General features: G+C 45.8%; 1 protein-coding gene across 6 annotated transcripts in view; it reads right to left on the reverse strand.

The window, feature by feature from the left end:
• FAM171A1 (family with sequence similarity 171 member A1) overlaps positions 1–12,650 on the reverse strand; it is a 147,271-nt gene that overhangs the window by 42,612 nt on the left and 92,009 nt on the right. For all 6 annotated transcript variants that reach the window (XM_074001117.1, XM_045399623.2, XM_065520343.1 and 3 more), the window contains exon 3: positions 9,113–9,205. Coding sequence is in view for 4 of the 6 variants with exons in the window: in XM_045399623.2 (XP_045255558.1) it covers positions 9,113–9,205 (93 nt within the window). In the remaining 2 variants the exon portion in view is untranslated. The remainder of the gene's footprint in view (positions 1–9,112; positions 9,206–12,650) is intronic.

Raw genomic sequence — 12,650 nt, forward strand, 5'->3', positions numbered from 1 at the left:
CCATTGTCACATTTGTTTTGACACAGGATGTTATTTAGGTTTTTAACAAAAAGCTTTTTCCAAGTTCTATGTGCAAGCAGTCTTGTCACTGCCCGGCATTTGCCTGTGGATCTGGGTAGCATTTTGGGAAAGTCCATGTAAATAAAACAAGTAGATGACAATTAATCTCTTTACACAAACAATGTAAGAGATACTCTTTGATACTGCTGCAAACCCATCTTTAATCTCCCTGGAAAAATCTGGTTTAACGTCATGAACCAAACTGAAGGAGGGCAAGGGAATTCACTGTGCAACCTTGAAAAGAATTGCACACAATACCCCAGCGGCAATTAACCTTCTCTTTCTGTGGGAGCTGCCATTCGTCATCATCCAGTCTATTCTGGAGGCGTGCTTCCTACTTGTGATGGATTATGTCACAGAATTTATGACGAGACTTTTGAAATGATGCAAAATGATGCTTCTTCACCAAACTCAACTCCTTTGTGTAGGAGGATGGGTTGGGCCGACAGACCCTAGACAGTTGTGTTGTGCCATCATCTGCAGCTTAACTTCGCTCCAAATTTTCTTTTTGAGACGGAGATTTGCTCTTGTTGCCCAGGCTGGAGTGCAGTGGTGACTTCAACTCACTGCAACCTCTGCCTCCCGTTCAAGCGATTCCCCTGCCTCAGCCTCCCAAGTAGCTGGGATACAGGCGCCCACCACCACACCCAGCTAATTTTTAGATTTTTAGTAGAGGCGGGGTTTCACCATGTTGGCCAGGCTGGTCTCGAACTCCTGACCTCATGTGATCCACCCACCTGAGCTTCCCAAAGTGCTGGGATTACAGGCGTGAGCCACCGTGCCCAGCCCAGATGTTGTTTTGATCATAAAACCTGAACTTTTTTTTAACCTAATGCTGCAGTAATATTTGCAAGACGTAAAGGTGCTAGGTAATTTTGTGCAAACCTGCCAAAGCATTGTTAAGAGAAATGCTGTAGATCCAACCCCAGGCTTGAGGCAGACCACATTCCACCTGTGCTCCGCTGGGGGTTCCTTCTCCTGGCCCCCTGCTATCCTGCTTCAACAGCCCTGCCCAGAGCCGGTGGGCTTTATCCCCACTCCAGGGTTCCTTTTAACTCTGGATCAAAGAACTTGGAAGGAGTAAATAAGCCTATCTAGACGTGTTCTAGAATAAGGGAGTTTTAGAGCTCCAAGAATCCACTAGTCCAAGCCTCTCTTAAAGGTGAGGCCACTGAGGCCCAAAGGAATTCCACAGATTTACGTCTGGGGCAGCCTCTCTTGGCTACATACTGCCTAACTGGCAGGGAGTCACAATGCTCCCTCTTCCTTCTAAAAACTACCAGCTAGACTTCGCCAGGGGCTGGTTCTCCACTCTGTGAAATCCAGGCCCAGGTGTAGAGCCCAGCGAGCAGGTGCCCAAAATCATGGGCGTCCTATCTAACTCCTGTCATCTCTGCTGAAACTAAACAGACATAGACGCTGGTCCAGCTCCAGACCATCAATTCCCTTTCTTTATCCCTAAAACAAACCCACAGCGACACACCAGCCTCTGGGGATCTGGGTATTTTAACATTATTCTATTCTTCTTAGTTTGGTCTTCCTTTCCCTCGATGTTACAGAATACTCGTGTCTTACTCCTGCCACCTCCTTGGTCTGCGGAGAGTTCAAACTCTTTAGGTACCCCACAAGTGCTGTGTGTCCTGCCAGGGGCAGTCTGTTTCTGGTCCATTCTCCCCCTTGCCCACACACGGCACACAGCTTGCTTTTCTTCTCCCTTTCCACGCTGCCCTCCGGGATGGAAGGTCAAAGCCAGCATTCTTTCTCAACTCCTCATTCTGGATGTTATAACAACATTCATTGCTTCAGTATTTTTTTCAGTGATCAGGAAATATACGTTCTCTACTGGTTTTCAGGCCAAACAATGCTGCTGATAGCATTCAGTGAACAAGCCCCTATGTAGAGGCCTGGGTCTCCCACGGTGGAAAAGTAAAGCACACTGCTAATAGGAAGAGAAGAAGAACGGTGAGTCTATATGCAACGGAGCAAAGAGAGGGTCCTGGCAGAGGCAGAAGCTGGGCTGGTGCCCCCAGAACAGGGAAGGAGAAGTGCACCCCTCCAGGCCTTAGGAGGAGCCCCTGTGAGATGGGCTGGCAGAGACCTGTGTGACAGTAATGGGGCACAGAAACCTCCTCCGACTGGACTGAGGGTTGCTGAAAGACAAGGGGAGCCTGGGAATGGGCCCAGGATACATATCCTAGCCAGGACTTACGCGGACTGGCCCGGGACCCAGAGAACCAGAAACCCAGGCTGCTCTCCCCAGCTCTCAGGGCCCTGGTGTCTCACCCCGATCCTCTCCTTTTCGTGCCTTCTCGAGCGAATCAAGTGTTACATGCATTTGGGTGGGAAACACATCTCTCTCCCTTCCCTGCCTCTGCTCCGCCTCTCTCCCCACTTGTGCAGGAGAATTTGGTCCCTGGCCAGACATCCAGGGTCTATCTGCTGGGGCTGGGGGCTGGGGTAGGTAGCAGGCTATGCTGGGGCAGATCCTCACGGAAAGGATACGGCCGCTGCAGCCCGGGACTGGCACGACATGGGTGCCATCCACGAGGGGCCAAACATCCCACCACAAAGCACAGGCGACACCTATGGTGACGAAAATGACGGAAGTAGCACATGAGGAATTTAAGAGTGCAAGCTATGCTAAGCCACGGCACAAATAAAATCGAAAGAGGGTATGCATGGGGTTGGGGGAGCGGTTACATGCTTAAGCCTGCCTTCATGTACTAAAGCTGCTAAATAGTTCTGTACTTCAGAAAGGAATATGATTGGGTGGGGGTGGCAGGGCAGGCAGTGGATAAGCCTGTAGGGCTCCATCCCCATCCCCAAAATACTCAACTCTGGTTTCCCAAAAATACAGGGGTCCCTGCTTCCTCCCGCTGCCTTTCTTTCTTTTTTCTTTTCTTTTTTTTGAGATGGAGTCTCACTCTGTTGCCCAGGCTGGAGTGCAGTGGCACAATCTCGACTCACTGCAACCTCTGCCTCCTGGATTCAAACAATTCTCCTGCCTCAGCCTCCTGAGTAGCTAGGATTACAGGTGCCCACCCCCACATCTGGCTAATTTTTGTATTTTTAGTAGAGACGGGGTTTCAACATGTTGACCAGGCTGGTCTCGAACTCCTGACCTCAGGTGATCTGCCCGCCTCAGCCTTCCAACTCTCTGGATTTCAAAAGCTGTTCTTCCCTCTTCTCTTCTGCCCCTAACCACCTCCAAGGTCAATCCGAGCCTCTAATTTAACTTTTGCTTATTCATTGCAAGACTTGCCTCAACCAACTGTTTTTGCCTTTGTCAGCAATCTCTTTCTCTATAGTCTTTTCCTCCTCAACCAACAAAAATACTCCAGTCTAGAACAATAACAAGCAAACATCACTTTAACTCTGTTATCCCCATAAGCGAAAGCCTTCTGTCCTTCCATCAAGCTCCAGTGATGTGGCTTCTATCCACAATGCATGCTGCCCTTGGAGACATCGACTATATGATCTGCAAACCCCATGACCACAGCTCAGCCTCCATCCTCGTCGACCTCTTCACAATGGCTGACACTGTTTGCCACTCCTGCCCACAATCCCCTTCTTCCTTGGGATTCATGGTACTGTACTCTGGTTCTCTCCAGTGTCTGCCTGCTGTTTCCTTTACAAGTCCTTCCTTTCTCGTCCTACCTCTGGATGAAACAGCTCCCAGAGGGCTACCACCCATCGCCTCTGCCATTTCTGTGCTTTGCTCACTCCCTGTGGGTTCCCTTTCACTGCTACTGTCTTGGCTGGTACCACCCCCTCTAGCCTTGAATTCTTTTCCAAGCTCCATGCCTGGATTTTCCTCTGCCTTCTAGACACTTCTACCCAGATGCCCATCTGACACTCTAAAATTATCATCTACCTTCTCTCTCACCTAATAATATTCCAGTCTCCCCATCACCCAGTTTTGAGTCTAGGTCACCAACATCATTCTCCCTATCTATCATCCTGCACATTCACTCAAGTGCCAAGACTGGTCAGTCTTCCCTTACCAACATTTCCTACATCATATTTCTCTCTCTTTTTGTATTCAACAGCATATGTTACCTTATACTGCCTCTCACCTCAACTATTGCGAAAGCCTCCTATCCAGGTCATCTGCTTCAGCCTAACTCCCTTTTCATCTACTGACACTGTGACTGTTCAAAGATACTACTCTAATCATGTCCTTTCCCTGCCCAGAAACCACCAACGGATCTCCCCCACTTACCAAATTAACAATGATGACAAAAGCAACAACAAACATGAATAGACCAATATAGACCCAAACTACAACTACACCTCTTCTCTAAGTGAGAGGCATAGATCAGTGCTTTAGAATTTACAAAGTGCATAAATAAAAATATGTTATTTAATATTTACAACACCCCTGTGAAGAAGGAACCCTCTGCTCTCTTTACGGATAATGAACTACAGCTCAAAGAAGTAAATGACTTGCCCAAAGTCATTCTGCTTATAAGAGGTAGAAAGGAATTATTTTAATTCTAACTCTGTATCCCTTCCTAGCATACCATACCTACCTCAAAATAGATGCTCTACTGACTGTCAACCAGTTCTCATCCTCTGGCCAAACAGGACTGCATGACTAAGTCTGATTCTTTCTTTCCTTTTTTTTTTTTTTTTTTTTTTTGAGACAAGGTCTTGCTCTGTCACCCAGACTGGAGTACAATGATGCCATCACAGTTCACTGCAGACTTGACCTCCTGGGCTCAAGTGATCTTCCTACCTCAGCCTACCGGGTAGCTGGGACTACAGGCACATGCCACCACACCTGGCTAATTTTTATATTTTTTTGTAGAGATGAGGTTTTGTCATGTTGCCCAGTCTGGGTCTCAAACTCCTAGGCTCAAGTCATCTGCCTGCCACAGCCTTCCAAAGTGCTGGGATTACAGGTGTGAACTACCACACCTGGCCTCTCTGTGTATACACATTCATGCATCTTCATTTCTGAAACTTCTTCCCCTCATCCTATAGCTCATCCAAAATGCATGTCAAAAACTACCTCTTCTATGCAGCCTTTGTTAATCCTACCCTAAGCTCTACTTGAATCTCTCTTGTAGCACTGCTCTATGTCCTGCATTATAATTATTTGTATATTTGTTCACCTGCCTAATGAAGAGCATCATGAGAACATGGGTGGTGGAATCACTTAGCTCCAGGTTTAAATCTTTCCTCTACCACCTTCTAGTTGAGTGATTTGGGCTTCAGGTTCTTTATCTTTAAAATGGGTATGAATCATGCCTGTCTCATAATATGGCTGTTGTGATGTTGGTTCAGAACACATATGGCTGGTGTCTAACAGTGTCTCCTGGATAAGCACTGCTTTCCCATCTCCTCTTCCCATTATAGACTGAAGCTCCTTAAACCAGGTGTTCTGTGAAATGCATGGCACTATGTTCTGCATACAGTTGGTGCTCAATGATACTTATGTGAAGATGAGTTACACCTCGCAACTCACTATGTTCCAGTAATGCTCTGTCTCCACTCCAACTAGATCAGGGGTCCTCCATCTCAGCACCGTTCACATTTTGAGCGAGGTAGTTCTTCGTTTGGGGGGTGTCTCATGCATTGCAGCATGTTTAATTGCATCCCTGACCTCTACCCACTAGATGTCTGTAGCAGCCCCCAAAATATCTCCAGACCTCACAAAATGTCTCTGCGGTGGGGGTGGGGGTGGTGGTGGGGAATCACTCCCAATTCTGAACCACTGCACTATATATCCTGAGCACCTTCACAAAATCCAAACGACTGGCGCTGAGAATCTCCCTGCAACGGGTCTACGACTGCAAAGAGGAGCGGGGAAAGTCTTTGTATTCATGGAACGCAAGAGAGGAGAAGGCATTTCTCTCTCTTTCTGTGTCTTACACTGTTTCTCTACCTGAATCTCTGTTCCTCTCCCAACCTAGCATAAGAACAAAGACGTTTAAAAACCATGCTAATACTAAGTGTTTGGAGGGCGGGATGAAGATTTCTGAGTCAATCCCAGAAGATGAAGTTTAAGGGAAACCAAGGGTTGCCACCTGAGAGGAAAGAAAACGGAAGCCGGACGGTTGCACAGGTTTTCTGTTTTCTGCCCTGGAGCTCTCTTCTAAGATGCCATTTAGCCTCCTTAAATGGATCCGTGAAGACTTGAGCCAGTAATCTGGGGGATAATGATACTTTCTCTTCTTCCCTGAATCAGAGTCAAGGAAATCTCTTCTGAGAGCTTTCATCACCTCTTGATGAGTTTATCACATCATCCTTCTTTTCTTACATGTTTAACTCCCTAAAACATCAATAACATTCATTACCCTAAAAAAGAAAAGGGTCGAGAAGGGAGTCACGGAAATGGCTTGATTATCATAGTGTTTTAAGTGCTAGAATAAGAGGGTAATGATGAAACTACAAGATAAACTTCAAGAGAGAGAGTGGCCAGCTGCCCAGGAGAAAAGAAGTTCCCGGGCTGGTATCTGTGAACTGTGTCTTGAAGGTTGAGAGGCAGAGAAGTGACAGCATCTATAAAGGGGCACAGACAGAGAAAGTCTAGCATGTCTGGGGAAGTGAAGGAACTCTCTGTGAGCTACGTGGGTTCCAGGGGCAGATGGAGAGACTTAGGAAAAACTTGGTAAGTCCCGATCAAGAGTTTGAGGCCGGGTGTGGTGGCTCATTCTTGTAATCCCAGTGCTTTAGGAGGCTGAGGCAGGAGGAATGCTTGAGGCCAGGAGTTTCAGAATAGCCTGGGCAACATAGTCAGACCCCATCTCTACAAAAAATTTCAAAAATTAGCTGGGTGTGGTGGCACACGCCTGAAGTCCAAGCTACTCTGGAGGCACAGGCAAGAGAATCATTTGAGCCTGGGAGTTTGAGGCTACAGTGAGTTATGATTACACTGCTGCACTCCAGCCCATGCAACAGAGTAAGATCCTGTCAATGAATCAATCAATCAATGAGTTTGGACTTGCGTGGGCCCGCAGGGGAGAGTGAATGGGAGTTACTGGTATGGAAGTGAAAGATTCCGATTTGTTTTTGCCCAATTCTGACAGCAGGTGGAGTATGGCCGTGGGTGCAGAGAGTCTGATGTCAGAGTGATTAGGCAGGAGGTTGCTATGAAATTATTTAAGTGAGAAATGCTCCAGATAAAGACAGCAGCTCTGGGGGTCCTCACAGAAAAGGCAGCTGGAGTGGAAAGCGATTTTTGAAATAAGAGATAGGCAGCGCAGGAAGAACCCAGGAAAGAGATTGAGAAGCAATGAATGGAGAGACGGCCAGAGAAAGGATGAAGACATCCAGGAAGGTGGGACCGGATAGGGTGGTGAAGCCGCAGGGAAGTCAGGAAGGAGAAGTGGCCACTAGGTCATGTAACTCTAGCTCTGCTGAGCTCAGCAAGAGGGATTTCTAAAGATCATGTGAGGCAGCGTAAAAGGGAGTTTAAAGACATGTGCATGGTGAGGGGAGGTATCTCCAAGGTTCGGGAGAAGATTGTGACTTGAAGGAGAAATAGGGCTTAAGAAGGGTTTTGATCTGAATAGCAAAGCCTTCAGTGATTTTGAGAGCTGAGAAAGAACTAGAAGAGATGAAAGACTCAGCATAAATGCGGGGAGGTGTGAGAGGACGCGATAAGGAATGGGCTCCAATGAGAATCTGAAGGGGTTCACAGTGGGGCAGAGAAACTGCAGGAGGACACCATCATGTCCTCTTAAGAAAGGGGGCAGGAGGCATCAGAGAAATGCAGATCAAAACCACAATGAGATACCATCTCACACCAGTAAGAATGGCGATCATTAAAAAGTCAGGAAACAACAGGTGCTGGAGAGGCTGTGGAGAAATAGGAACACTTTTACACTGTTGGTGGGACTGTAAACTAGTTCAACCATTGTGGAAGACGGTGTGGCGATTCTCAAGGATCTAGAACTAGAAATACCATATGACCCAGCTATCCCATTACTGGGTATATACCCAAAGGATTATAAATCATGCTGCTATAAGACACATGCACACATATGTTTATTGCGGCACTATTCACAATAGCAAAGACTTGGAACCAACCCAAATGTCCATCAGTGACAGACTGGATTAAGAAAATGTAGCAAATATACACCACGGAATACTATGCAGCTATAAAAAGGATGAGTTCATGTCCTTTGTAGGGACATGGATGCAGCTGGAAACCATCCTTCTCAGCAAACTATCACAAGAACAGAAAACCAAACACCGCATGTTCTCACTCATAGATGGGAACTGAACAATGAGAATACTTGGACACAGGAAGGGGAACATCACACATCGGGGCCTGCTGTGGGGTGGGGGGAGCGGGGAGGGATTACATTAGGAGATATACCTAATGTAAATGACGAGTTAATGGGTGCAGCACACCAACATGGCACATGTATACAGACGTAACAAACCTGCATGTTGCGCACATGTACCCTAGAACTTAAAGTATGATTAAAAAATAAATAAATAATTAATTAATAAGTGAATTCCATATAAGAATTTTTTTTTTTTTTTTGAGATGAAGTCTCACTCTGTCACCTAGGCTGGAGTGCAGTGGTGTGATCTTGGATTACTGCAACCTCCACCTCCAAGGTTTAAGCGATTCTCCTGCCTCAGCCTCCAAAGTAGCTGGGAATACAGGCATGTGCCAGCATGCCTGGCTAAGTTTGTTGTTGTTGCTTTTTTTTTTTTTGTATTTTTAGTAGAGATGGTGTTTCATCATATTGGCCAGGTTGGTCTCCAATGCCTGACCTCAAATGATCCACCCACCTCGGCTTCCCAAAGTGCTGGGATGACAGGCATGAGCCGTAGTATTTTAGTAGGTGGCGCAAAACTGACTGTTGTTTCTCTTTTTAATTATTAAACATACCAAAAATAATGAAAAGAGTAAATTTCAAATGTCTCACTATAAAAAATGTTAGGTAAGCGGGGTGATAGATGGGTTAATGTGCTTGATTTAATCAATCCACCTTGTATACAGACATCACATCACACTGTACACCATAAACATATACAATAATGCATCCGTCAAAAATAACAATAAAAACTGAAAAAATATTAAACATACCTTGGAATCCTGATACTATTTGGACGACATCTTCATATACCATTAGAGTGGCAGAGCGTTCTGGAAGCAGGCCAAGGCTCAGAGAAGAAAATACTGCAGGAAAAAGAAATGGATAGAAGGGGATTTTATATTTACTTTTAAGTGCCCACTCTAATTTTCGGGATACTCTGCAGTTTTTGTATTTTCTGATTTCAAATCAATTAATAAGATTAATTTTTAGTTAGATTAGCAAAAGATCTTCAAAATGCTACAAGTATATTGCAATATCTCATATAACAATTACTTGCCCTACAATGGTCAACTTTTTGCATTTGTTAGAAGTTTTCTTTTTTTTTTTCTTTTTTCCAAGACAGAGTCTTGCTCTGTCGCCCAGGCTGGAATGCAGTGGCGCGATCTCAGCTCACTCTAACCTCCGCCTCCCAGGTTCAAGCGATTCTCCTGCCTCAGCCTTCCGAGTAGCGGAGATGACAGGCACCTGCCACCATGCCCTGCTAATTTTTGTAGTTTTGGTAGAGAAAGGGTTTCACTGTGTTGGTGAGGCTGGTCTCGAACTCCTGACCTTGTGATCCACCGGCCTTGGCCTCCCAAAGTGTTGGGATTATAGGCGTGAGCCACTGCACCCAGTCAGAAGTTTTCAGTAAAGTAACTAAGCCTCTTCACATTAGGAGTATATGAAAGTTATCATGTATACACTACATGAATTTAGAATATATAATGTTAGATGTTAACATTAAGAATGGCTTTAAAAATATGTGTCTAGGTTAATGTGTACCTCATGGTAAAAGAATATTCCCTCAACCCTGGGAACTAATAACATGATAGAAACTGTGCTTTTCATTTTTATTTTTTTGAGACAGGGTCTCACTCTGTCACTCAGGCTGGAGTGCAGTAGCACAGTTAGAGCTCACTGCAGCCTCGACCTCCCAGGCTCAAGTATCCCTGTTGCCTTAGTCTCTCAAATAGCTGGGACCATGGGCGTGCACCACCGCACCCAGCTAATTTTTAAAATTTTTTGTAGAGATGGGGTCTCCCTATGTTGCCCAGGTTAGTCTCAAACTCCTGGGCTCAAGCAATCCTTCCACCTTTGCCCTCCAAAGTCCTGGGATTATAGGCGGGAGCCACTGCACCTAGCCAAGTTATGCTATTTTAAAATTCTTGCTTAAGTAACTGGATTTCTAAAAAATTTTAGAAACCCCACAAATTTCTGGGTAAAACATATGAATTTAAGAGAAAAACAAATAAATGCATTATAGAATAATAATCATCACTCACATTACTGAATCTTTACTAACAGGCCAAACATTATCCTAAGTGCTTTAATTTCAGTAATTTATTTAAGCCTCAAAACAGCTCTATGAAGTAGGCATTATTATTATTATTTTTGAGACAGAGTTTCATTCTTGTTGCCCAGGCTGGAGAGCAATGGCGTGATCTCGGCTCACTGCAACCTCCGCCTCCCAGGTTCAAGTGATTCTCTGGCCTCAGCCTCCTGAGTAGCTGGGATTAGAGGCACCTGCCACCATGCCCAGCTAATTTTTAAAAAAAATATTTTTAGTAGAGACAAGGTTTCACCACGTTGGCCAGGCTGGTTTCAGACTCCTGACCTCAAGTGATCCATCTGCCTTGGCCTCCCCAAGTGCTAGGATTACAGGCATCAGCCAACGTGCCCGGCACCTGAAGTAGGTATTATTAACACGCCCATTTCACAGGTAAGGAAACAGGTTTATAGATGAGGAAGTAACTCGCCCAATATCCCACAGCTAATAAATGCCAGGGCTAGGATTTAAACTCTGGAGTTCTCAACCACTCTGAGACATGGAAAAGTTGGCCTAGAGAGGTAAACGACGTTCTGGGAAAACATCAGGATCTAGAAGGTAAGTGCTAAGACGATCAGTCACTTCACAGTGCTGGCTCTTTTTTTTTTTTTTTGAGATGGAGTTTCGTTCTTGTTACCCAGGCTGGAGTGCAGTGGTACAATCTTGGCTCACTGCAGCCTCTGCCTCCCATGTTCAAGCGATTCTCCTGCCTCAGCCTCCTGAGTAGCTGCAATTACAGGCGTGCATCACCATGCCTAGCTAATTGTGTATTTTTAGTAGTGATGGAGTTTCGCCACGTTGGCCAGGCTGGTCTTGAACTCCTGGCCTCAAGTGATCTGACCGCCTCGGCCTCCCAAAGTGCTGGGATTACAGGCATGGGCCACCGTGCCCGGTCAAGCAGTGCTGGCTCTTAATAGTGCCATAGGGCACCAGTGAGTTGGCTGTGGATGTGACCTCTTTTCACTCATCCTCCACACAGTCAGTTTATTTAGCTATCATCATATACAAGGCTCAGATCTACATCCTGGGTGGAACACAGCAGTGTTAGAAGCAGCCTGTGCCTTCAAGAGTTATGCATTGCAAGGGGACTAGACTTGAAACAAATAGCTGTATGACAAGCAGAATGGGACAGATACCAGGAAAAAGACAAGAATAGCACCTTGGTGATGCAGAAACAGCCTGGGAGTTCCTTGAATATTAAACACAGAGTGACCCCATGACCCAGCAATTCCACTCCTAGGTATAAACCCGAGAACTGAAAACCTACGTTCATACAGCAACTCACACATCAATGTTTGCAGCAGCATTATCCGTAACAGCTGAAAAGTGGAGACAACACACATAAATGTCTATTGGCTGGTGAATGGATCAAGTGTGGTGTTGTCTATATGAGGGAATATTATTCACCCGTGAAAGGGAAGGTGGTACTGCCACATGCTACAATGTGGATGAATCTTGAAAACATCAGGCGAAGTGAAAGATGCCAGACACAAAAGGCCACGTACTCCAAGATTCCAGTTATATGGATGTGCAGAATAAGCAAATCTAGAGAGACAGAGGGGAGATTAGTGGTTGCCAGGGGCTGGGATGTGTGAGAAAGGGTGAGTCAGTGCTAATGGGTACGGAGTTTTAGGGGTGAGGAAATATTCCGCAATTAGTCATTGCTGCATGAGCATGTCGTAGGTAAACTATTACCAGCGATCCTTTCATCTAAGGGCACAGGGCACCTCCTGGCGAGGAGGAAAGGGCAGGATTGTCCTAGCAGATGCTGCTGGTAGGAAGCAGCACACCTCAAAACCCAGGCTGGGGTTACACTCCATGCCCTCCTAAGTGAGGATGCCTGGGCCTTCCTGCTCCATTCCAGAGCTCCCGTGGCAACTGCCGACATTTACAAGGCCCTGACCACCTCTGAGCTGACCGGTGTGGGGGGCTCGGAGCTCCAAAATCACCTGTGATCATCCCCTGAGAGGTGCGTGACCATTGCAGTGTGTTTTGAAAATATTTCTCACCTAAAATATTTGGTACTTTCATATATAAGGCAGCTGCTCTGGCAAATTGTTTCTCAGACCTTATTTCCTAAAGGAGAAAAAAATGATTTATCATTTTACTTTTTTAGACTGTTTCTTTGAATTCTAAAACACATGATTTCTTGTAACAAGCCTGGTACCGGCAGGGACTTCCCGGGGCAGAGGACAGGGACTAGGGATGCAATCAACGCAGTG

This window comes from Macaca fascicularis, chromosome 9 (genome assembly GCF_037993035.2).
Source record: "Macaca fascicularis isolate 582-1 chromosome 9, T2T-MFA8v1.1".
Lineage (NCBI taxonomy): Eukaryota > Metazoa > Chordata > Mammalia > Primates > Cercopithecidae > Macaca > Macaca fascicularis.